At 42.9% G+C, this 24,938-nt stretch overlaps 2 protein-coding genes across 7 annotated transcripts in view; one reads left to right on the top strand and one right to left on the bottom strand.

Annotated features, from left to right (window-relative positions):
• Positions 1-3,140: 3,140 nt before the first annotated feature.
• LOC118207598 (serine/arginine-rich splicing factor 3) lies at positions 3,141-15,391 on the bottom strand. 2 transcript variants are annotated; one of them, XM_035381349.1, is made up of 7 exons: positions 15,238-15,382; positions 11,389-11,450; positions 10,797-11,007; positions 9,126-9,260; positions 4,566-4,604; positions 4,000-4,086; positions 3,141-3,675 (listed from the first exon to the last, which is right to left on the bottom strand). In XM_035381349.1, the coding sequence occupies exons 2-7, from the start codon at positions 11,405-11,407 to the stop codon at positions 3,648-3,650; spliced, it is 519 nt and encodes a 172-aa protein (XP_035237240.1). In that variant the 5' UTR covers positions 11,408-11,450; positions 15,238-15,382; the 3' UTR covers positions 3,141-3,647. The 2 variants fall into 2 exon arrangements, with proteins under 2 accessions (XP_035237240.1, XP_035237241.1); XM_035381350.1 differs by lacking the exon at positions 11,389-11,450 and having other exon boundaries at positions 15,238-15,391.
• A 6,916-nt stretch (positions 15,392-22,307) lies between these two features.
• LOC118207243 overlaps positions 22,308-24,938 on the top strand; it is a 32,511-nt gene continuing 29,880 nt past the window's right edge. For all 5 annotated transcript variants that reach the window (XM_035380619.1, XM_035380620.1, XM_035380618.1 and 2 more), the window contains exon 1: positions 22,308-22,417. The gene's annotated coding sequence lies outside the window, so the exon portion shown is untranslated. The remainder of the gene's footprint in view (positions 22,418-24,938) is intronic.

Below are 24,938 nucleotides of genomic sequence, written 5' to 3'. Positions count from 1 at the left end.
GTCGCGCTTTCTCTGTGCCCGAGGCTCGTGAGAGCGTGTCCGTCTTATCTCCAGTGGTTAGCCTATATCTTTAATCCATGCGAATTCTAGTGGAATGCCTATATCGTGTCTGCATATTTTTTCCCCACATGAACCTTACTGTGATTTTTGCAATGACCATTAACCTTCTAAAATCGAGCAGTAACATCATCCATACCAACATTTAACAATATCAAGTTATTCAAATGTACAACGGTTAAGATACATACCAGTCATTTGTCCATTGCACTAACGTGGACTGTATGTAACAAGGTTACCGGAAATAGCTACAAAAGCGAAACATTAAGACATTAAGATTTTTAAAAAGAAATATTTGTTGCTTGTGGGCAAGCTTAAAAGCAAATTACCACTGTACATTAAGTAGTGAAACTTTAATGGTTTTTGGCAGCAGCAAGGCTCCCAGGTTTAACAGCGTATCACCGGTCGAAAAATAAACACAGCAGGATATTCTGTTGCTTTTGGTTATACCTGCCTGAATATTTTCCATATGAAATATCTGTTTTTAGCGTTCCTCGAAGAGACGGGACACGGCAGCTAAAAAACGTTTTATCCTTCACTTGCAGGTCCATAGCAAAGGACCTCCCAAAAGCATCCACAGCCCACATCACATGTTGCCGGAGACCTGTAGAAATACATTTAATGACAACTTCATAGGCTATCTCTGTACAAGGTTTCGGTATCTCTGTAAAAGTCTCTTTGTGCTTGTAGAAAGTGCTTGATAAAAGTAGCCTACGCCAACCCTAAGCGGGAGATAAAGCGGAGAGGAATCTCAGAAATCCGAGCGCACGCAGAGCTTGTACACTTGTCGGATTCGCAGTCGCAAATGGTTTGTCAAGCTTAAATTATCTGATGAAAAACACATTTTCAACGTACAAAAACGCCCAGTTACTCACACATAGCCTACAAAGCAGTCTATAAATAATCAATTGAAATCTAGGCATGCCATTAAAACTACTGATATCAAAATTGCGCGAAGTTACACGAAACCATGTTTGCTTCCTAGATCTTTTCTTACACAAATTAAACAAACTGTATTCCATAGAAATGCTACCCAGTTTTTCCTAAATTGTTTCAAGTGACATGGCGCTGTTTGTACAAGCATACAGTAATTAATGGGGCAAACGTGTGGATAGGTTTGTACGATTTAATATTTAATAGGCCTCAATAGCCCCCCCCCCCCCCCCCACTTCCCCCACAGCCCCTTTTCTGTAGTGTGCATGTATGTTTCTTGATATAACTGTCTGTTTATAAATGTTACATGCTGCTCGGGAAATGTTCCCAAGTGTTGCATATATGTGTGTATGTATGTACAGTATGTACAGTAAGTTGCAAATATACAAGAACTTGTACATTTTGTAAAATGAACTTGACAACCAAGTAAACATATCCTTTCTGGAGGAATATCCTTTAAGTATTGACCAGCAGTTTCATACATTCATTTAAATGTATTGCACGTGGCAATTTTTATTATTTGACAATATATTGATGTGACAGTTTGAATGATGACATTGTCTTCTGATGGTAATATTAAAAAACTAGTTACTAGAAACAATTTAGGAAACATTGGGTAGCATTGCTTTGGAATACAGCTTGCTTAATTTGTGTGGGGTAAAATATTGTTTCTTCTAACATAATTTTGATCAGTATTTTTAATGGCAGGCCTAGATGATTTTTCCTGTTTGAATGAATGACTTCTAGACAGTGTGTGAGATTAACTTCACTTTTTCGTACATTAAAAACAAGTTTTTCATCAGATATTTCTTTTTGTACTGTGCTTGTTGTAAGTGATAATAGTAATTTATACATAAATGTAGGCTATGACAGACATACACAAACAAATGCATGCAAACACAGCCTACATTCAGAAACAGCCATGGATTCAATCATTTTTCCTTTACCATGAACAAGAAATAAATGAAAGTGGATATATTTATAGATTGAAGTGTTTTTAATGGGCTATTGTACACGAGTCTTACTAAGCTTTTGTATGTCGGTAGAGGATCTATAGGGCTAGCTAACATTAGCTTAGAAATGTGGCGTTGCAGGGCAGCTACAGTAGCCTAGTTAAAAAGGAGTTATCAGTTAACAGGTGCAGCGGTGAATGTGAACCGTTTTGACTTAAAGAAAATCAATATAGGCTACCTGGCGTGAAGTCATTATCTTGCTGCAGTTTCTAAACGACCGATGACAATACCAGCTGGACCGAATTGCAAAAGCAAATGTTGTTAATTTTGGAGGCGTCTATTTACGTTATACAGTTGGTCTGTCATGCACTTGATCGGCCTTATTTGTATTGCCATTCTTCCACAACCATTTAATAGCCAGCACACCAACATAAGGAACCTGTAATAAAAAAAATCCCTGCCCCACCCAATGAGCATTTTGACGATTCCAGATTTTTGTGGGAAAACAGTCATGTTCCAGTGTTGATCGTGTCAGGGCTTTAGATGGACTTGCAGTTTTACCCCAGAGAATTGAGGGTGGCTTCACCCTACATCTCTGTGAGGCTATCACGTGCCCCTAGTCACATGGTCAGGGACCAGGGCTGGAACCAGGCCCCGTGGAAAGCGTGCGTCTCCGGGGCAACCCTCCCCATCGCCATGCCAACACAGCGCTCACTCCCATCTCTTCAGTCTGTGGACGCGTGTAATGGCGACAGGAGCGCAGGGATTCTGCACTGCAACAGCGTCCTGGCTCCACATGCAAACCACTCCCCACATTTCCCAACACAAACGCTGGACACGGATTCCCCCCCACACACACACACACACACACACACACACACACACACACACACACACGAGGGGGGGGGGGGGGTACTGAGGGGGTATGACAGGGAAAGCCGTCCCGGGTCAAGGCAGCCCCCAGAGGAGTGTGTGTGCGTGTAGGTGCACATGGGGCAGGGGCCTCCCTCATTCTCGATCCGTCCCAGGTCACGGGTGTTTAACCACAGCTTTGAGGTCGATAATTCCAAGGCAGTTAAGATGCAGTACTCAAAATCAAACCGGTCTCTCTAGACTCAAGCATGTCCAAAAAAAAAAAAAAAAATCACTCAACACAATTCAGTAACAAAAAAAAAAAAGGCAAACCCTTTCTATGGCCAAAGTTTTAATTGTAACAATACAAACAGTTACAAATGTCAGAAATACAGGACTGGACTGATACAAAGTATACAGAGTGCTTTATTCCACCACAAGGAGGTTTCCTTGACTCAGTTACAGTACACAGTATCCATTCCTGAAGCACCCTGCGCATCCAGCGAGTGTTTTGGCGGAACCCCACGCCGCCTGCCCTCGCCGCCCCTACGCTGGCACAGGACTGCCGCGCGAGCGGGAACGGAGCGCAGGCCGAGAAAGTTTTAAAGGGTTCTAGAATCTTCTTTGGAAATGGAACTGCAGATTTAAAATGTAGGAAACCCAGGGTGGCTTTGAATTTGACCAGACACACTTAACTAAACCACTAAAATGCACATTCTTAAAAAAAGGGGGAAAAAATAAAAAAAATGCACTCCAAAACATGACTGGATTCAAGAGATCAAAGGATGACAAATCAGTTTTTTTTTTTTTTTTTTTTGGACTTAGACACCTTTCTTGCACTTTGACAACTTCTCATTTTCTGTCGTTAGACCTGGAACGACTGGAAAGAGAAATGTAAAATTAGGACTGTAAATTACAAAATTATACTGGATGCTAAAATCTTCACATCTTCATACCGCTTTTAAAATGATTACACGCAAATGGATTCCCCTTTATTCCCCAGGATTATAAACACTATTAGTAGCACTGCAACCATAAGGCTCCACATGCTTTTTTTAAAAAAATTTTTTTTATAAACTTTATCTGCAGTGCTTTTTTATTTTAGGGGAAAAAAATGACATTGTGCTAGGCCTGTAGCACATCCAGTCAGTGCGTTTATGCAGAGCAGACCCAGCAAACCCCACCTGCACAAACACACGCTTACCTTCTGGACCTGGAGAAGGAGCGCGAGGGCTTGTGGTTCCTGTCCCGAGACAGAGACCGCTCCCTCCTCCGGTCTCTGGAGAGGGACCTACACAGCAAGCAGCACAAGACCACATTAAACCAATTTTAAACCTTAATGACATTATTCAACTATACTCTGCATTTCTTTTATGACATCATAAAAACACACCTTTGCCTAGCCTCTATGAAATCTGAAAAAACGATGGTTTCCTTTATGAAATAATTCAACCATACTCTGCATTTCATTATAGCATCACTGAACCATACTTCCTAGACAGGATAAATGACATTCACTGGTTCCGCTCAGACATGCCTAACAGACTGGACTAAACAGAGCACACTTGTGTCTCTAGAACCAGGACATCTCCATCCTGGTCTAGGATAACTGGCATGATTGTCAGCCAATCAACTGAGAAAGTGAAACTCCCACAGCTAGCACAAGTCAGGCAGCAGGATAACCTGGCCAATGAAAGTCAGGCAGCAGGATAACCTGGCCAATGAAAGTCAGGCAGCAGGATAACCTGGCCAATGAAAGTCATGACTTACCTGCTGCGACTGCGACTGAAGCTCCTCCTACGCGGTGATCTGGGATAGGGGGACCAGAAAAAAAGAAGAAAGAAAAAGAGGGAGGGAAGGAGGGAGGGAGGGAGGAAGCAAAAGAGAGAACATCACACACTACCAAGATATCGGCTAACTTGTTTCCCCATTATGCTCCACTGCGACTCTTCCACACAAACCCACCCTCCCCAACACGGAGCTCCAGTCCGTGATCTGCCCTCCCCAACACAGAGCTCCAGTGAGTGATCTACCCTCCCCAACACAGAGCTCCAGTCCGTGATCTGCCCTCCCCAACACAGAGCTCCAGTCATTGATCTACCCTCCCCAACACAGAGCTCCAGTCAGTGATCTACCCTCCCAACACAGAGCTCCAGTCAGTGATCTTCCCTCCCCAACACAGAGCTCCAGTGATCCCAGTATAGCCATACCCTTACAGGGGGAAAGGGCCAAACTGACTCTACATTGCGTGTGGGGGAGCTCACTGGAATTTAGGTTCTCTCCACCACCGAGAATGGCACAGTACACCTGTTCAGAGGTCAAAGTCTGAATGTTTCAAAGTGATTAGGGAATAAGACCATGAAACAAATGCTAAAGATTGGCAAAGGGAGAATCACCTAGGTAACAATCTCCACACCGTGAACATAAACAAGTTTTGTTACGGGCACATTAAAAACTGTTTTGTGAGAGAGACTGAAATAAAACCTGACCAGAACAGCTCGCTTCACCAGAGCTTCTGAGCTCCTCCTGGCCAGCAGCCTGCCGCACTAACAGCTGCACACGGCCGTCTGGGCGTGGCCTAGCACAGACGACACAGCTGGGCGTGGCCTAGCACAGACAACACAGCTTCCGCTGTAAAACTCAGACCCCCCTTGGCTGTTCAGTAACCTTTAAACAGAAGCAGATTTAAACCCTTCCCATCAGTGAACATGAGGAGGCAGGAAAAAACTTACTAGTTTTCTGCTTTTCAACGAGCTAGAAATGGTGAAGGGGAGGCGGGCTGGAGGCCAGGCGGCTGGGCGGAAAAGCGTTTGCCGCGTGCAGCGAGGCGTTTAGCTGGCTGGCGGGGACGCCTGTGGATTTCTCCTGCTTTTCTATTGGTTGCCCCGAGGGCCGCCGCTCGCAGGCCGTGGTGCCGACATTGGGGAAAAGCGAGACGCCGATTGGTCGGGAATTGTGAGGCGGGGTCGCTGCCGGTTCGGGGCAAGGTTGGAGAGGAGGCCGAGAGAACTGGCATGCTCAGGAACCAACGGGCGCTGCCACCTGACGACTGGCCAGGCCTGGGTCGTGTGACACGACATCAGCCAAGCTGATTGGGGCACGTTGTTCAGAGGTCACGTGATGCTGAAAGAGGGCTAGTTGACTGACTCAGAGGGTGGTGAGGAGAGGCATGGTGGTGACTCTGAAACGGGGTTCAGTTTATTAACATGGGTGGTAAAGAAAGGAACAGGCTAACAGTACATTTCAGCATTACTACAGTTCTACACTTGCCCTCAATTGGCTTGTGTGCAGTAGGACCGGGCTCGACTCCACTGACCCAGAAAGAGACACTTAATCGTTGACAGAGAACACTGTGTGAATCGCGAACAGCTAGGAGAGTTTCTCAAACGTTCATAGACCCACTTTAGTGCTTTAAGGAAGAGAGGAAAAATAAAGCGGCCTGTACGTCGATTTTAACCACGTCTCCGGAATGACACAGGACTGAAAAAGCCCCCCCTTTCAAAAGGAGCCTTTTCACCGCCTGCTCATCCACAAGAAACCCTGAGCACTGCAAAAGCACACCAGACTGAGTGAAGAGCGGGGATGGGACTAGGGACGTTCCTCTGTGACCCATCGTCATTCACTAAGGATGACGTTACTTACGCTGAACACAGTGCCGGGAGGAAACTTCCCCTAACGAGTCTCCCCACCGGGATTTAAAATTAAATCTTTGTTGAGATTATACACAGTGTGTGTTTTCAGCGTAATTACAGGACTGCTATATATTTTGTGTATCTACGCCCCTTCTCTTAACTGTGGCATTCCCTGGGCAGTTTGGGCACAAATTACATTTATTTACATGCCGCTCTATGCTAACGAGCTATGCTATGCCGCTATGCTAAAGAGCTCCACTTCCCCGCAGGACGAAGTGACCAGATTATACATCGCCGGCCCTTGCTTATCAATGCAAGATGGCAAATGTACTTTCTTCACAATTACTCGCATGAAGACTATATCCCTGGGGCTACAGCTGTACAGTTTTAATACGCTATTTAAGGGCAGCAGGCAGAAGAGACGTTAAATTCCCTGAGCTGCGTTTATTACACGGACTTTGTCTAAATTTAACAGCCGTCTAACAAATGCCGTTCTGTGCTTTCACAGTGCGGTGGATATTTTTGGTGTAGTGCGTTCCGAACGTGGGTGAAAATTGAGCCCATTTATGAAGAACACTGCCTCTTGCGTCACTTGCATTTTTTTTTAGTGCGCTACAAAGCAACATAGTAATGGGATTTACCTCAACAACTATCGAGTACTCATTTGTCAACATTAAAGATGACTAATCGGATGATTTATTTAAAATGTGCGTCCCCAGTTGGGATAATGGCTGGTTCTCTCTTGTGCATTAAGGCCATTTAAAAGGATCCCATTGGCCCAACCTGCGGGTCAGATCAGGTCACACACTTAAGACTGCTTACGACTCTACGTGAGCGTATAACATTAGAAAAAGGGCCTTGTTAACCATTAATATTAACTGAAATAAGGACTAGAGCAGAGCTGGGCGATACATCGCAACGATGGCTATCAAATGCAGTCATCATGGCCACCATGTGCCCTGTATGTCTTTTCCTCTTAAATTATACCTCATGTGGTAATAAACATGTAATTTAAATTTTTTTTAAAGATTTTTTTAAAAAAAGGCAATACACCACATATTGGTCATGATTGTTATCGCATTCAATAATTATAATTGCGGTATACTGCCTAGCCCTAGACTAGAGTGGGTCTTTCAACAGGTGATGAGTGGATGATTATGGAAGACCATAAAGTAACAAAATTAAATAAATTGATAATGAAATAATCAGCCTGTCAGCCCCCTCCATGTTGACTGCTAGACAGACAAGCGCGAGGAAATTAATAATGTGCACGTGCAAAGTGTTCTTTGGAAATAAAAGGCATAAAATAAATTCATAGATATTTCATTGCTTATTTAATTTAGTCACATTTAGCCTTCCACAAATAATTGACATACTCTGAAATGAAAATAATGAACTCTACAGAGTAATGACACATGGCAGCTGGCAGCCATGTCCGTTTAACGCTTGCTGAGAAACTATGCTAGCTGTGCTCCACAGAAATGCCAGGGTCACATGGAGCCTTCCTGGCTGACTGCCCAGCTCCTACTGCACACTGCACCACCCACCTCCACCTGCTCGTCTCCCAGCTGCAAACCAACCCGTTTCTGGGTGCCAATACAAGATGACAATGAAGGTGAAGCCAAATGTTTAAACTGCCTGCCCCACCACTCAGCACACTTAACACAAAAAGCCCCACCACTTAGCACACTCAACACAAAAGCCCCTCCATTTCGCATACTTAAAAAAAAAATAAATAAAAAAAAAAAAACGTCAACCAAGTATTGCTGGAATTAACACTTAAGTGGTTCCTCAGGCCTTGTTAAGATAACTCCAGATTATGCAGTTTATGCTATAACTCACTACACTACCTCTCCCTCACCACACTACCTCTCCCTCCTCTCCCTCACCACACTACCTCTCCCTCACTACACTACCTCTCCTTCCTCTGCCCCAACACACTACCTCTCCCTCACCACCTCTCCTTCCTCTCCCTCACCACTACCTCTCCCTCACCACCTCTCCCTCACCACACTACCTCTCCCTCCTCTCCCTCACCACACTACCTCTCCCTCACCACACTACCTCTCCCTCACTACACTACCTCTCCTTCCTCTGCCCCAACACACTACCTCTCCCTCACCACCTCTCCTTCCTCTCCCTCACCACACTACCTCTCCTTCCTCTGCCCCAACACACTACCTCTCCCTCACCACCTCTCCTTCCTCTCCCTCACCACACCACCTCTCCTTCCTCTCCCTCACTACACTACCTCTCCCTCCTCTACCCTAACACACTACCTCTCCTTCCTCTCCCTCACCACACTACCTCACCTTCCTCTGCCCTAACACACTACCTCTCCCTCCTGTGCCTGCCCAAGAGGGTACTGCAGGAAGTACACCGTTTGCCTTCATTTGCCATGTTAAATTTGGTTATGTTTTGAACACCTAACAATGCACCGCAATTTTCAGAATGCATCCATAAATAATGGAAGCATCTGAACAGTTAGTTTGGCATTGATGCACTAAACCTAGTTAAGCCTTTATCATGGGCAACGGCATCCTGCTGCCAACGAGGCGTATTCAAAATGGAAAGGGCTTCTGAGGAACAGGGGCGTTTGGGGAGGGTGCTGGAAAAGGAGGGGGCTCCCATGCTGATAAGTACTCTCAGGTTTAAAGGCACCGATGCTCCCGTCTGTCAGAGGAAGGGGGGCGCTTACCTGCGGCGAGCGGCGGGGCTTCGACGGCGGTAATCGTCTCGTGGGCGGCGGCTCCAGGAGGGTGGTGGTCCCCGGTTCCGAGATCGTTTCTCGCCGTTCGACAGCTCCACCCTCACACGGCATCCACACAGAGTTCTGCACACAAACGGCACAATGAGATCCTGAAAGGCGCTATATACATCATTATACAGTCAGTGCTGACTGTGGCTGTAATCCTGAGTGTGTCAGTGCTGATTGTGGCTGTAATCCTGAGTATGTCAGTGCGGACTGTGGCTGTAATCCTGAGTATGTCAGTGCGGACTGTGGCGGTAATCCTGAGTATGTCAGTGCTGACTGTGGCTGTAATCCTGAGTGTGTCAGTGCTGACTGTGGCTGTAATCCTGAGTATGTCGGTGCTGACTGGCTGTAATCCTGAGTGTCAGTGCTGACTGTGGCTGTAATCCTGAGTGTGTCAGTGCAGACTGTGGCTGTAATCCTGAGTGTGTCAGTGCTGACTGTGGCTGTAATCCTGAGTGTGTCAGTGCTGACTGTGGCTGTAATCCTGAGTGTGTCAGTGCTGACTGTGGCTGTAATCCTGAGTGTGTCAGTGCTGACTGTGGCTGTAATCCTGAGTATGTCGGTGCTGACTGGCTGTAATCCTGAGTGTCAGTGCTGACTGTGGCTGTAATCCTGAGTGTGTCAGTGCAGACTGTGGCTGTAATCCTGAGTGTGTCAGTGCTGACTGTGGCTGTAATCCTGAGTGTGTCAGTGCGGACTGTCTGTAATCCTGAGTGTGTCAGTGCTGACTGTGGCTGTAATCCTGAGTGTGTCAGTGCTGACTGTGGCTGTAATCCTGACTGTGTCAGTGCTGACTGTGGCTGTAATCCTGAGTGTGTCAGTGCTGACTGTGGCTGTAATCCAGAGTGTGTCAGTGCTGACTGTGGCTGTAATCCAGAGTGTGTCAGTGCGGACTGTGGCTGTAATCCTGAGTGTGTCAGTGCTGACTGTGGCTGTAATCCAGAGTGTGTCAGTGCTGACTGTGGCTGTAATCCTGATTGTGTCAGTGCTGACTGGCTGTAATCCTGACTGTGTCAGTGCTGACTGTGGCTGTAATCCTGATTGTGTCAGTGCTGACTGGCTGTAATCCTGACTGTGTCAGTGCTGACTGTGGCTGTAATCCTGAGTGTGTCAGTACTGACTGTGGCTGTAATCCTGAGTGTGTCAGTGCTGACTGTGGACGTAATCCTGACCGTGTCAGTGCTGACTGTGGCTGTAAACCTGAGTGTGTCAGTGCTGACTGGCTGTAATCCTGACTGTGTCAGTACTATGGTGCTGAAACCAAACTCGTCGTTGGAGTAGGTAAGCGCACTCTAATATGACAAAAATCGGAAACAGGATTCGACAAAACCGGATTCAATATGCAGAATCGAATTGGTAATTAAAATCGATAAAATCAAAAACGATACCCAACCCTAAACAAGACACAGCACGAGCCACTCGCAGGAGCACTTGCCCACAAACGACTGGCCGCCATTTTGGAAGACACACCTTTCACACACACTCAAACACGCTCACTTACGCACCTTTACATGAACGCGACCAGTGTCCTCTGCCACTGACGTGTGCCTAACCCTAACCCCCCCACCCAGTCCCGCTTACGGCTCTGTCTGTCCCGCCAGGCCGGGGCCTCACCTCCCGTCCAGCTCCCTCACGGCGTCCGTGGCGTCGCGGGGGTCTTCGAACTCCACAAAGGCGAAGCCGGGGGGGTTCCGGGCCACCCACACGCTGCGCAGGGGGCCGTAGTACCCGAAGGACCGCTCCAGCTCCGTCTTGTTGCCATTGTTCCCCAAATTACCCACGTACACCTTGCAGTCCAGAGGGCAGTCTCTGTGCATGGCAGGGTCTGGAAAGACAGGGGGGAGGGGGGGAGGGGGCAGCACCCCATCAGGCACAAAGCACAACTCTGCCAAACCACCCCAAAATTCGCCAACCAACCCCACACTTAAGCACTGCCAGTAAAAAAAGCACAAGTAAAAAAGCATTTTTAACAGGAGATTAATGAGACACCCAAAGGCACCTTGTAAGTTTATTTTACTCAACGACATGCAGTTCTCTCACTGAACAGTGAGTCTCCGACTGAGAGCTCCTAAAGCAGCAGCAGCGGCGTCCCGCGGCCAGCAGGCTGGCAGTGCTACGTCAAGCAGAACCAGACCGGCACCCGGGACTTTAAGCACAGAAAATGAAAACACTTTCAGCATGCAAGGTATAAAAGCTTTGTCATTACCTCCCATTTCAACCGGCATCAATTCTCTAAAAAACTGTTACTCCACGAGTGTGTGCGTGAAACTGAAAGAAGAATTTAGATTTTCATGTGTTACACATTTCCCACACAAACAAAGAATAATGCATCATTTACTTCAAACAAAACTGATTGGGCAACTGCATAACACCTAGAAACTGAACAAGTCCCCCCCCCCCCCATACACAGGAACACAGCCAAAAAGATAGCCAATGCTTATATTACACAACGCTGAGCCCTGATTGGAGGACACCGACAAAGGGCCAGCCGGTGACTCAGGATAGGTGGCTTCAGACACTGAGGAAATGCGTAGCACATGGAAATGCATCAGCACCACTCTCTGCTTCCCCCAGGCAACATTACAGTAGCCTGCACAGGACAAAAAGCCTTACAAAGGGAGGGATGACCTCCAGGAAGTTTTTAAATGCTGCACGGAAACGTTGACAATCGATTTTGGGGAATTTTCAGTGTGTGTAAAAGAAAATTTGAATAAAACACGCAAGTTGCATGCATGACTAATACCATCACAAAGGCAGTAAACCACTTTTTGAAATGCCATCGGAGCGAATAATCTGAATTCCCAGGATTTTGCAACCCCGCCTGGACAGCACATCACCACTCGGCCCAGAGTGTAAAATTCACATCATAAACTGCAATAACATCCTACGGGACCATAATTCGGCAGATGCATTTTGGTGTTTGACAGCGTTCATTAAAAAAAAAAAAAAGGATGCCTGTGTGGATGTGCTAGATCATGTGATAAATTAAAAACATTCTTATGCAAAAGTATCTGCATGAGAGTGACCAGGGCAGGGAAATAGAAACACTTTTTAAAAACCGGTACATGAAGGTCCGAACGGTTCTTTGGCACCTTTCTTATAACAGCGGCTTGATCACGTTGCTCATACTGTATGTCACAAAGGGCCAAACATGGGATGACTGTCAGAATGTTTTTCCTTTAATTTCTAAAAGGGGAAAGTTTCACTAAAAACCAACCATGTGCTGTGCTGGATAAATAACCAAAAAATAAAAAAATTATATGACGGTGCTCTCTGGCAACGGGAACAAAAGATCAAACATCAAAAAGGAAGTAGTAAAGGTCATCAAAATATCGGACAATAGCGCAAGACGAAAAATAGAGCGTAGTTCCAAAAAAGTCTAAGATACTCTCACACGCCAAAATCTGCTAAATTAAAAAATCACAGCGTTATGGCTCGCCTCACTATGCTTAAAAGAACCTCAGCCAATAGCAAAGCAGGAATCGTGTGTAGCATATTGCATCAAGGCAGGCGGCACCACTACATGAATATGAGCGTAACGATGCGTTGTTTTATTCATGAGATTGCGATTAACAAAGTCCCCCCCAGTGAAGCACTCAATTATAATTACCTAGGCTATATAATCAGAGCTGATGAATTTTTGCGACACTGAAGTCAACTGTCTATGATGGAAAGAGAGTCACAGTTAATCTCTGGCCAAAGTACCAGTCACTGTCGCTGAAGGCACAATTCAATATTGATATTATTTTTTTGGAATATCATAAATATATATATCACACAAAAAAATAAATAGGGACTACCATTAACCATTTTTTGGTTATGACAAAAATTCCTCTGTGGGTTTGCTAGAGAACACGAAGGTGCATGATGCTTGCTACGTTTGGCGCAAGGATCTCTGAAATAAAGAGAATAGACATACTTGACATACTGGGCCCAGTCACGGTAGTACACATCTGAGGATAATGGCATGTACTTGATGCTTGAGGTTTGGAAAGCACTTAGAAGAAAAAAAAAACAAAAAAAAAACCCCACACAGTGGCCCTACTTTGTATGTGTTCCTACTAAAACACAAGTATGCATAACAAAACATACTTTGTGTTGTTTTTAGAAAGAACTCTGTGTAGCTTGTCTGTTGTAATTACTACAACTGGAAAGAGTGTGAGTGTGTGAGATAGAGATAGACAGTAGACAAATCTGTTTTAATCACTAGTCTACGCTTAATGCAAGCAAAACAGACAGTTGGGGTTATCTTTAACAAAACATGCACTTCCAGATTGTTTAACTTGAAAATACTCTTTCCCACAAATATTCTCCATGTGTCAGTGTGGAGAATGAAGAGTCCACGTATTCTGTGATGCAAATAAAAATGATTACTCGCCTAATTGATAACTGGCTATACTGGATAGTATTTAGTATTGTGTAAATATAATGTGCTTACATTTAATAACGCCAACGTTGAAGCTATGGAGATTTTTTTAACTTTTCCTTTAGTTTTAAATTGCCATTACAAAATATCATTGGTGGTGAGAAAATAACACCAGTGTAGGCTCATGCTTCGTATGCCAGTGTTCAACCGAACACCGCGACAAGCCTACTTATCTTTTTTGCAGTGCTTAAACTTAAGCGACTCTGAATTCATGGACCTCCATCAATGAAAGTTTACCACATCGAAAGCATTCACACATTTTAAACTCACTGTGAAATGTTTTAGATGTTAATTGTTTATTTATTCAGACGTTCGTATATTTAAGTGTCCCAAAAACGTTACAGTTGACAGCGTCCTGAGGGACTTGGGATTCTAGTAATTTCAGAGCGAAATGGCACAAAACCGGCGCGCGCTACCGTATTCAAAATAATTTTTTTCATTAAGTGACAATTTAAAGTTCCTTTATTAAATGTCTCAGTTAAATAGCTGTCAGGTGGTGATTCTGAGCCCACAGTTATTTGGCTAAGCCAATGGTGAACGGAGAATGAGCGACGTGTACTCAAATTAGGAGGACTTGAGCCCGACCTGTACCCCAATGTATTACGTCATAACTCTCAGCGACCAGGGTCTAAAAAATGCGACCTATCCCTTTAACTGCAGCACTAGCGCAGCGCAATTAGCCGACAGCGAAACACAATAGTGAATAAATTGCACTGAGACTAACACATGCAAGGACCAAACCAGCTGATAATTTACATTCAGAATATGTTCAAAACATTTTTCTTGATTAGTAACGCGTTTACAGGGCACCAACCAGGCAATAAAACACTAAAACAATTGTTCTGGCGTTAGGCTGTGTGGAACATGTGGTTAGCTTAGCTTGTTAGCCAACTAGCCTGCTGGATTCACTGGGTTAATCAGACTAACTAACCATTCAGTAACCAACACATCCCCTTCGCTCTAGGCAAATGTTTTTGTTTTTTTTTTGTTTTTATTTTTACATTTTTTTATTTAGCCTGTACAGGTGAGCACGAAGGCGGTGAAGGTTAACTAAAAAGCTCCATAGTTAGCTAGCTAGAGAGCTTAGCTAGCTAGTAAAGGAAACAAACGAGTCAACTTGAGTTTTAACAAAACAAGCAAGCCTACTGGTTAGGGAGTTTAAACAAACGAGCCTGTTGGTTAGTTGATTTAAACAATTTAAACAAAACCAACCAATCTGCTGATTTAATCACAACAAACGAGCATGAGGCTTAGCTAGCTAGCGAGTTCAAACAAAACAAACGACCCTGTTGATTAGCTAGCGAGTTTAAACGAAACAAATTATCCTGGAGGTAATATTACAGCTAGCGCGTTTAAACAAACGAGCTCACTGGTTAACTAATTTTAACCAAACGATCTTCTTGGAGATTACGCTGATTACACAGCCATGCTGGTTAGCCATTACATTATTCAGAATTAAGAAAACAAATGGCGGCCCTCTACATTGCGCTAGCCCGTCCAGTGAACATCACCATTTAACAAACGTTACAATGTGCATTCTAACCAGACTAATCAAGACAGAATCAGCATTGTGTTTTCTCAGAAAACTGGACGCAATTAATTTTTCTGCAGTTTGATGAAATGTGTTACCTGTTTATACTAACGCCGTTCCCGCACTTTCTCTTCGTCTTACCGCAGTCCTCCCTCTGGAAATGTGAAATGGCGCTGCTCCCGTCTGAGTGCGCAGCTGTAAACTAGCTACAATCGTTCCACCTCCTCCGCGCTATCATCCGGGTTCCGTTGGCAGTAGGTTTCCCCTCCGGTGACGTAAACATTTACTACACGACCTTTTTGAACTCCGTTATTATAAAAATGTTCTCTTCTTACTCCACAAAAGTCACAATTATAACCAACATCTTGCATTTAAAGTCTATGTATGACTTTGAATGAAATTTCCTTCACCGACATAATTTGCTGACAGTTTTTTTTTACCTTTATGTCATTGGAAATAAATAACAGACGATCAAAACGTTGGGGAGAAAGTTGTGCAACAGACATTACTGCATATGTCCTTTAGGATATTCGTGTCCCCAACTGAGAGACTACAGTGAAGGTAGGGCTGTTGTGAGGTCATCAACTGTACAGAATTCCTTATGAACAAAGATTCTCTCCTATTAATACGATCAATAAAACTATTGTTCATTCTCTGGACAGTACTCAGATTTTATGTGACATATTCCACATGTCCATCATCACTCAGAAAGTGCCCAACAAAAAGAAAAGTCATGGAACTGCTTCATATCATGCACCTTTCTTGGTCCATAGAGTGGAGAGGAAATGCTACTTGAAATGGGATTTGTTGATCAACGCTAAAAGCCAATCAAGCTAAAAATGCCGTATGAAAGTCAGTTAATTTACCGACATTTATCTACAGCTGAATTACATTTCAGGACAAATTCTGGACTGCCAAATTATTTACATACCTCTGAAAAGTGGGCATTTATGCATTTTTAAACCAATTAATTTAAAGGTGTTATACAATCTTTGAAGGGATACTGAGAGATAGGAACATATGTCCTTAATAATTCCTCAGCTTTGGAGAGCAAAGTCTATCCACAAAGAGATATCTCTTAACCACTGGACTGACGATCAAATTTAATTCTTTTTTTCCAAACGTTGGATTTAACTCCTTGCATGATAAAATTCAAAGTTGTTTTACTGTGTCTGTGATTTATTAATAATAATTCTCAGACCTGGTATGGAATATTACTCATACAATACAAGTGGCCGTTTAAGTCACCTTAGGCAACACTCTCAAACAGTATAGCCTCATCTACCAGATTACACAAATTAAATCCTTTCATCAGCTGATAAATATTAAAAATGGGCCTTTTTAATGTGAAGAATAATATTTGTGTAGCTAATCCATTTTATTCATTGTATGCGACCGTTTTCTTTTTTAAATATTCACCAAACTCAAAACATGTAGTGCTTTAAACTAATGTATTGCAGTAGAATTCAATTCAGCTTTCAGTAACCTCTCCAGGACAAGGTCTCCTTTCTTACAGGTGAAGGACTATGCAAATGTACTGATGTCCATGATTACTGATGTAAGATTATTCTCTATTAAAACAGGTGGTTCAATTAAAACTGTCCACATTTTCTTTTGTTTATTCATGCTTACCCCCTTTTCTCCCCGGTGTGGAAAGCCTAATTGCTCATTGGTGCAACCTCTGATTTGTGAGAAAGCACATGCTCTCCTCTGAATCAGTTGATACTATGCATCAATTCTTATCACAGCACAGTTTGCAAATTGGCCTCACACAGGAAAGACTGAGGAACACACTTCATGTGCAGCTCGACTGATAAACTGGCAGGTTCCTGATCAACAAGCAGATTACTGGTGCGCAATGGGCCCCCGACGTCCCATCCGACTGTAACCCTCCCATCTCTGGGTGATGCCAGTCATTTTTGTGTTGGTCGGGAACTCTGGATTCAGTATTAGACTGTGGAGCCCAACCAAGAGCTAGGATGGTGCTTTCAACAGTGCTTTTACAGGATGAGCCACCCTGTATCAACTTTTTCCACAATTTTGGATATTGAGCAGAAATAAGTGCGGGATTCTTTAGACAAAGAGCAGCATCGTGTAGGCAAATCCATGTTACTCAGATTTAACCTTCTGAGGAGTTCTTTGTCTTGAGATGACTAGGATGCCAAACTTTAAACATATATTTTCAGAGACAGATTCATCACTCATTAATCTTAATTTTAAGCCATTATCCAATTTTTTTAACAATGAGTTAAAATCTCCACCCCATATAGGTTTAACGAAAAGGAAATATTGAGACAATTTGGCTAGTTTTCATGTAATTGTTTGGCATATTGTTTGTTATATAAATATTCACAAGAATAAAGTGCTGTGGAAATATTAGAACTATAACCCATCTCACCGCTTTATGGGCTTCAAGTACTTCTTCCTTTTAGATTAGCGCCACCTGTTGGTCAATTGCTCAAAAATTAAATCAAGACAACATTTCTCAATTGAATAAAGAATGTGTCAATACCCAGATGTTCACATAATCTTTAAATATAAGAAATTTCTATATGCTATAAAATGATCTCATAAAAGAAAATTGTGAAGTTATATCTACTGGTATTGACTATTCAACAAATTAACTGCTTGATTGGTGATCAAAGAAAAGATGATGAGGATGATCCTTAGTTCAAAGGTTGGGTTCATGCTCCTTTAGTTCGAGGTGAAATGCATCCCCACAATGGGCCTGCTGGATGTGGAGCGTCCTCTCCTGTTTTGAGTCTTCAGGCAAGAAGATGAAGCACATTGAGCCTGTCTCACTGCGTGCCACATTGCAAACCACCTTCACCTTTCCACTGATGTTCTTTGTTGGACTTTTTGTGATATATCACAAACCCAGGTTCTGTGATTTTTCAAAGTCTTATTTTTCATTCTTCAGCTCCTCCACTTTGAGATAAACAGTCAATCAGTTTCTTTAGAGCATCAGTTGTGGATTGAATCAGATTCACCATTTACGGGTGGCCTCTCATTGATTTTAGCTATCAGGTGCTAACAGTGTTTTAACTGTGATGAGCTAAGAGTGTATTAACTGTTAGGTGCAAACTGTGTTTTAGCTGTGAGGTACTAACTGTGTTTTAGCTGTGAGGTGCTAACTGTGTTTAAACTGTGAGGTGCTAACAGTGTATTAACTGTGACATGCTAATAGTGTATTAACTATGATGAGCTACGAGTGTATTAACTGTTAGGTGCAAACTGTGTTTTAGCTGTGAGGTGTTAACAGTGTATTAACTGTGATGAGCCAAGAGTGTTTTAGCCGTGAGATCACGTGTTCTAACAGTGATCCTTGTGATTACTCTTTTCATTTCTTTGGCTTCAAGACAAATGCAGTCAATCCATTCTTAGATATTCTAATTTGGATTATTAGCCTACTATTAGGATTATTCAACTAGAGCTAATGTCAGAGGACAGCACCTACTTCGTTACTAAGGTCATTCATACCTATTGGCAATTTAGTGTCTCCAATTAGCCTACCTGCATGTCTTTGGACTGTGGGAGGAAACAGAGTACCCGGAGGAGAGAACATCCAAACTCCACACAGAAAGGCCCCAAGCCGAACCCACAACCTTCTTGCTGTAAGGTGACAGTGCTACCCACTACACCACCGTGCCACCATCCTATACTATAGATCATCATGCTTGCCTTAAGAAATTTTGGTTTTTGTATTGTACCAGAGCATTTCTGAAAGTGCTTTTGTGCTTCTATGCACAGTAGGCAAGTGCTTAAGTGTTATTATAATAGTAATAACAATAATGACTATTTGCATAGTACATTTCTAAACAAGGTTACAAAGCACAAGTATAATCTTCATCAGCATGCTCGCATGTCCTATTTCTTCAAATGCTGGGTGCACCGCAGGTGAAGTCTTCTAACTTTGTGTTGTATTTATGGATGTTGTGCAGAACTAATGAGATGACAGGTGCTCTATCCTCTACGAATACACATAAAGAACAAGAAAAGGTGTATCGTGTATCAACTCTATCAACACTGCTCCAAAAAAAAAAAAAACGAATATTAACTCTTAATTACCATCCCCTTTTCTGCAGCAACATAGTAACGTAAGTAATGGTTTGTGGAGACGCTCCTAAGTAATGGTTTGTAGAGACGCTCATAAGTAACAGTTTGTAGAGACACTTGTAAGTAATGGTTTGTGGAGACGCTCCTAAGTAATGGTTTGTAGAGACACTCGTAAGTAACGGTTTGTAGAGACACTCGTAAGTAACGGTTTGTAGAGACACTTGTAAGTAACAGTTTGTAGAGACACTCGTAAGTAACAGTTTGTAGAGACACTCGTAAGTAACGGTTTGTAGAGACACTCGTAAGTAACGGTTTGTAGAGACACTCGTAAGTAACGGTTTGTAGAGACACTCGTAAGTAACGGTTTGTAGAGACACTTGTAAGTAACAGTTTGTAGAGACACTTGTAAGTAACAGTTTGTAGAGACACTTGTAAGTAACAGTTTGTAGAGACACTCGTAAGTAACAGTTTGTAGAGACACTCGTAAGTAATGGTTTGTAGAGACGCTCGTAAGGGAGCCTCTCATAACTCACTTGCTCTTCGGCTATGACAGTATTAGCCGTTGGCTGTGGCACTCACACACTGTTTTTACATAGCAAGAAATGGGGCAATCTTATTGGCAATAGTGAAACCAAACCCCCAGCATGCCCACAGTTCCTTTATTCTTTATCAAACCAACCAATTTTATAACTGTGCCATAGTGCTAATGCCTAGAGTCAGGAAATGCCTGGAACGGAGTTGGACATGGCCTAATTTACCAGCGCCTTGAGTTACCGCTAGTGTTTAACAATCACCCCAAAACTGTGAAAAGAGGGCCCTTCTTAAATTTTATTTAAGTTTTGTTCTTGCTGAAAATGAACAGCTTTGAAAACAAAGTCCAATAAGCTTCTCAGTTTCTGCTTCCCTGGTGTATTTAAAAGCACAACACAGCAAACACTGGCAACTAGCCTACATGCTAACTTGAAAGTATGTTACCCATCAGATTTTACTCCGGTCCTGAATTCTGTAAAGGTAGCAAATGTGGACATTACTTCAGATGCAGCAGTGCATTACCTTGGACTTCAAGGAAAATTCCAGGCTAGAACACTCACATTGTTTGTAAAGGTGTTGCAGCAATTTGAAATTCATTCCAGGGTTTATTATCTGATATGTACAATATATTTTACTTCATTGCCATTCACAATTTTTTACTTGCAATCATGGCAGGCTTCTTCTGGATCTGAAGTGTTAGTTTACTACGTTACCCAGAACTCCTTTTTCTCCACTCTGCCTAGTGGACTCATATAAACTCTGTAAGAGTTGATTTAACACTGAAGACTTTACTGAGCAAAGATCAATTTGTCCTCTCGATAACTGATAGGTTTCTCTCAGTAGGCGTATTGCAGAAAGTTGATTAAGGGGAATTCAAGGCAAAACCCCTGACTTGTTGTCCCTAATGGGGTGAAATGATACTTATAGCTGGTGTTATAGGGAGTAGAAGACACACTTCCATAATAAACTGCACTGTGCCTTTTGTGGCAATATCACCTTGTGATGCCACATTGTCTACGGAACTCGAGTTTAGCTGCGGAAAAGTAAAATACTACAAAAAAGAAAAAAACAGGAAAATATGACCTGAGATGCATTTTACATCACAACGACCCAAACAATAACAATGTTAAAGTGTTTTAGCCTGGACTTTTTCTTTAACATGGACCTACTGCTGCACTAAGAACACCAGTTTTTCTTTAAGGAGAAAAAATATACAACTCGCAACCAGATGAAAGTAACTGGCAGTGTGGAGAGGAACGAGCCAAATGGAGAAGTCAATGTAGGAAGTTGTGGCCTTTCAAAGGGGTGTCACACTTGAGCAAAAAGCCACAGCTTAGTGGTTTGAGAGAATGGTTGGCCAGGGCAGGCATTCAATGCACTTTCACTTTCACAGGTAACATGCAGCAATCTGTTTGCACTGATGTCCTATTAGCATCATTTAAAAACAAGTCTAAATTCATATGATAGAGTAGAGAGAAGTTTTTTTATAATATTTCAGAGTGCCATTAAGTACAATCTGATTGACACACACCCAGCCTTCCCATATCACATCTGGGCTCTTTCCACTCAATCTGTGCATTTCAATGAGCTGTCGCTGCCAGTGTCCACTCACTTAAAAATCCATCATTTGCATTTCAGTCCTTTCAAAACTACCTGTTGCTAATTCACAAAATGTTAGCTCGTTATGAAAGCTTGCTCACTATAGAGCTTGCAAGTCATCTTTAATTTTCAAATTCCGACAGCCCAACCATTGGCAGTTCATCTGCTGTTTTTGTCTGCACACGTCATGTCAGTCAAGATGTGGGTAAAGGTAAGATTTTCCATTCACTCAGTACTTCTTGATTCACTCAGTGCTTAGTTTAAAATCCTACCATAAACAGCTCAATCTCAGTTGACTGTAGCTGACTTGATTGTTCCAATAGTTGAAAGAAGTGCTAACAGCAATGTTTATAAGAAAATAAAGCCAGTCTGTAGCCGGTTATCAGATTAGACAAGCCAGATTTGTTGTTTGTTGTGGATAAGTTTTCTCTCAAGCAAGCCTATTTTTTTTTTTTAAAGTGTTAAACTAAAATTTCCAACTGCATTCCACAACCTTCCCAGTGATGGAAGGTACTTTTTTAAAATGAATTTTCCTCTAATATATAAAATGTTGCTTGTCGTTTTTCTGTCAATTTGAGGCTGCTATTGTTTGTAAACTACACAAAGACTGTGTGATAATTCTATCTATCTGGTCTGATTACTCAGAGCTATGTGTGAAACTACTTATGGCAGAAGTGTGTCAGTTGCCATTTCCTGTAAAGAACAGCCTAAAACACTTTGCAGCAATGGGCCGACCTTTATACCGTGAGCTCCCTGCATATTGTATTAACCTTTCCAATAACGTCTATCTGCATCAGTTAGCATAACTTGCTGACAAATGAACAAATAGGGACAAAATATAAAGTGCGCATCGCTCAGACGTTCTGAGACCCAGGAGGAAGTTGATGAAAGATGTTCTTCTCAAACAGCTTTTGCAGGGTGTCAACATTGCACAGGAAGTCCTCAACCATTGCCATGGTGACGCACAGAAAAGGAAACTTGTCAGCGATGACAAAGTATTTAGGATATGAGCTCTGCGGAGGACGAGCAGTGCGTTTCATGGATGGCTAAAGCGAAGGCGGTCTGAGAGAGGAGCGGATGAGAGCGCTACTGGTGAGCCCTGATCACGCCCGCCGCGCGCGGTGTGCGTTAGATAAGGAGGACACGCAACACCCGTACACGGGGTCATGCACCCCCAAAAAGGTTTAGTAGTGCCACAGCTCTTAGACATGTCTGTGAGTGCTACTGGTCTGTCGGTCTGTGAGTGCTACTGGTGTCAGATATGCTTCACTGGGTCCTTAGTATGCACTCACCCGACATAGGGCACAGAGGACGAGTGTTTGAAGCATACCGTTGAGGAGGCAAGAGTGTGGCATAGTGGTTCGGATGCTAGGCTCATAAGTAGCAGATTGAAAGTTGAAGGTACGATATGGTTAGTCTACCCTCCACGTATGGTATGGCAAGGTATTTAACAGTGCCCTCCAAAACCATGTTAATGGTAGAGTGAGATCTGTTGTTTATCTATGTACTTAAGGCATTTGGATTTGAGATTAAAAGAAGAATATGAGACAAACGTGCAGACAGTTATTTAATGGTATTTACATGTGTATATGCTTCACCATTTTACAGAAGCAGCTGTTTTTATGTTGAGTCCCCCCATTTTTAACTGTGCTAAAGCATGTTGACAGATGACTGACAGATGTTAACGGTTGCTCAGATATTTCCTTTTTCACGCATTGTTCACACATAAGTGTGAAGTGAGTCTCTAAGTGTTGGTATTAGCATTTGTTTTCATCTGTGGAGAGGAGCACCGTTACCAGCAGTCTTCAGAGGTCAGGGTGAAAATATCACAGCCACCATATGCAGAAGACTTATAGAGGATTATAGAGACAGCAGAATTATAGAGGCTACATTGCAAGATGCAAACCTCTCATCAGCAGAAATAACTGAAAGGCCAGATTAGAATTAGAAAAAAATACAGAGAGGAGCCACAGGAGTTCTGGAACAAAGTTTTCTGGACAGATGGCAGAACACAAGTATTTGCAATGAAGAGAAATGGGAATTTCTGTAATTGCACAGGAGAACAGAGATTCAGGCAAAGACCCTGATGTGTACAGCATGATGCAGGTGTACAGCATGATGCAATTAAACAATTAACATCCTATCATGATTTGTGGCATGTATAAAAATGCTGGGCAGGCACAGTTGACCTTGATTTTAGATTAAGATGGCAAAAGGAAAAGAGCCAAGTGACTTTAAAAGAGGGTTCATTATAGGGGCACAAAAAGAATTTTCAACTGGCTAGGGCATTTAGATTTATGGGAAAGACATCAGTAAATAGGGCTGGAAATTGTGGATTGAAAGTGCACGTTTGATGACCGTGATGCTCGTGCATTAGTGCAATATGTAAGAAAAAACATAAGAGCAACTCTTCCTCAGGTGACTGAGAATGTCAATACAGGACGTGATCAGACTGTGTCAGCAAGCAGTAGTCCAATAGTCCACCAATAACTACATAGAGAGGGATATTATAGTAGGGTTGCAGTGCATAAACCCCTCACTACAAAGACGAATGCACATTTGACAGTTCAGCGGTGCAAATACGATTGGCACTGGTCTACAGAGACATGGAAAAAACTGATATGGTTAAATGAGTCATCCTCCACCATATTCACGATAAGTGGGTGAGTGCATGTGTGGCGTATACCAAGCGAACGGTTCAGGCCTGAATACTTGATCCCTACAGTGGAGAGGGGCTGTTAGCTTTGTTATGCTGTGGGGGGGGGGGGGGGGGGGGGGGGGGGGGGCACTTTGCTGGCATGGTTTTCGTCCACTTGTACGCTTAGTGGGAAGGGTCACTGCAAATGAACACAAAGTTATTCTGAGTGATCACTTTTATCCTATGATGAAACATTTCTATCCTGATGGGAGTGGTCTCTTCCAGGATGACGATGTCCCCATCTACAGGGCAGGAGGGGTCACTGAATTGGTTTGATGACAATGAAAATGATGTGAATCATATGCTATGGCCTTTGCAGTCACTAGATGTCAACCCAATTGAACACTTATGGTAGATTTTGGACCGGCATGTTGGACAGTGCTCTCCACCATCATCACCAAAACACCAAATGAGGGAATGTCTTTTGGAAGAATGGTATTGCCTCCAGTAAAGTTCCAGAAACTTGCAGAATCTATGCCAAGGCGCACTGAAGCTGAATATAAGCTCTTGTTGTTATGGTAGTTGCTGTATATGGCCTGGATCTCCTGACAGGCGTAGTGAGAACACACACCGTATGGCTGATCCCAGTGCCTCTGTGTTGTGTGCTGAGTCCAGCCCTCTCTACAGTCTCTCTACTAACACACCTAACCACCTTTAAAGGAAAAAATCACTCAGCAAGGAAATACAAAATGGCGTTTTTAGTGTTGGCAGATTGTAGCACAAATGCCTGGCTCTGTTTTTTAAGCCAGAGAAAATTTAGAGTATGACAGATTGCAGATAATAGATAGAGCTGATAATAGAGCTGGCAAGAACTCAATTTAATTTCAATTAAATTAATTTATATTCTATTCAATTTAAGGGCAAATTTATTCACATGGGAATTTGGGTTCTTGGTGACTAGTCAAAGAGAAACAT

This window comes from Anguilla anguilla, chromosome 11 (genome assembly GCF_013347855.1).
Source record: "Anguilla anguilla isolate fAngAng1 chromosome 11, fAngAng1.pri, whole genome shotgun sequence".
Taxonomy (NCBI): Eukaryota; Metazoa; Chordata; class Actinopteri; order Anguilliformes; family Anguillidae; genus Anguilla; species Anguilla anguilla.
The sequence above is the reverse complement of the archived record's forward strand: the minus strand, read 5'-3'. Positions and strand labels throughout refer to the sequence as shown.

What these genes read in the sequence shown, in the direction of transcription:
- LOC118207598 (XM_035381349.1), bottom strand. An exon ending in AGCCCCGCCGCTCGCCGCAG is followed by an intron (nt 4,605 to 9,125) that starts GTAAGCGCCCCC and finishes CCCCTATCCCAG; the next exon opens with ATCACCGCGTAGGAGGAGCT. An exon ending in TCCTTCTCCAGGTCCAGAAG is followed by an intron (nt 3,676 to 3,999) that starts GTAAGCGTGTGT and finishes TTCTCTTTCCAG; the next exon opens with TCGTTCCAGGTCTAACGACA.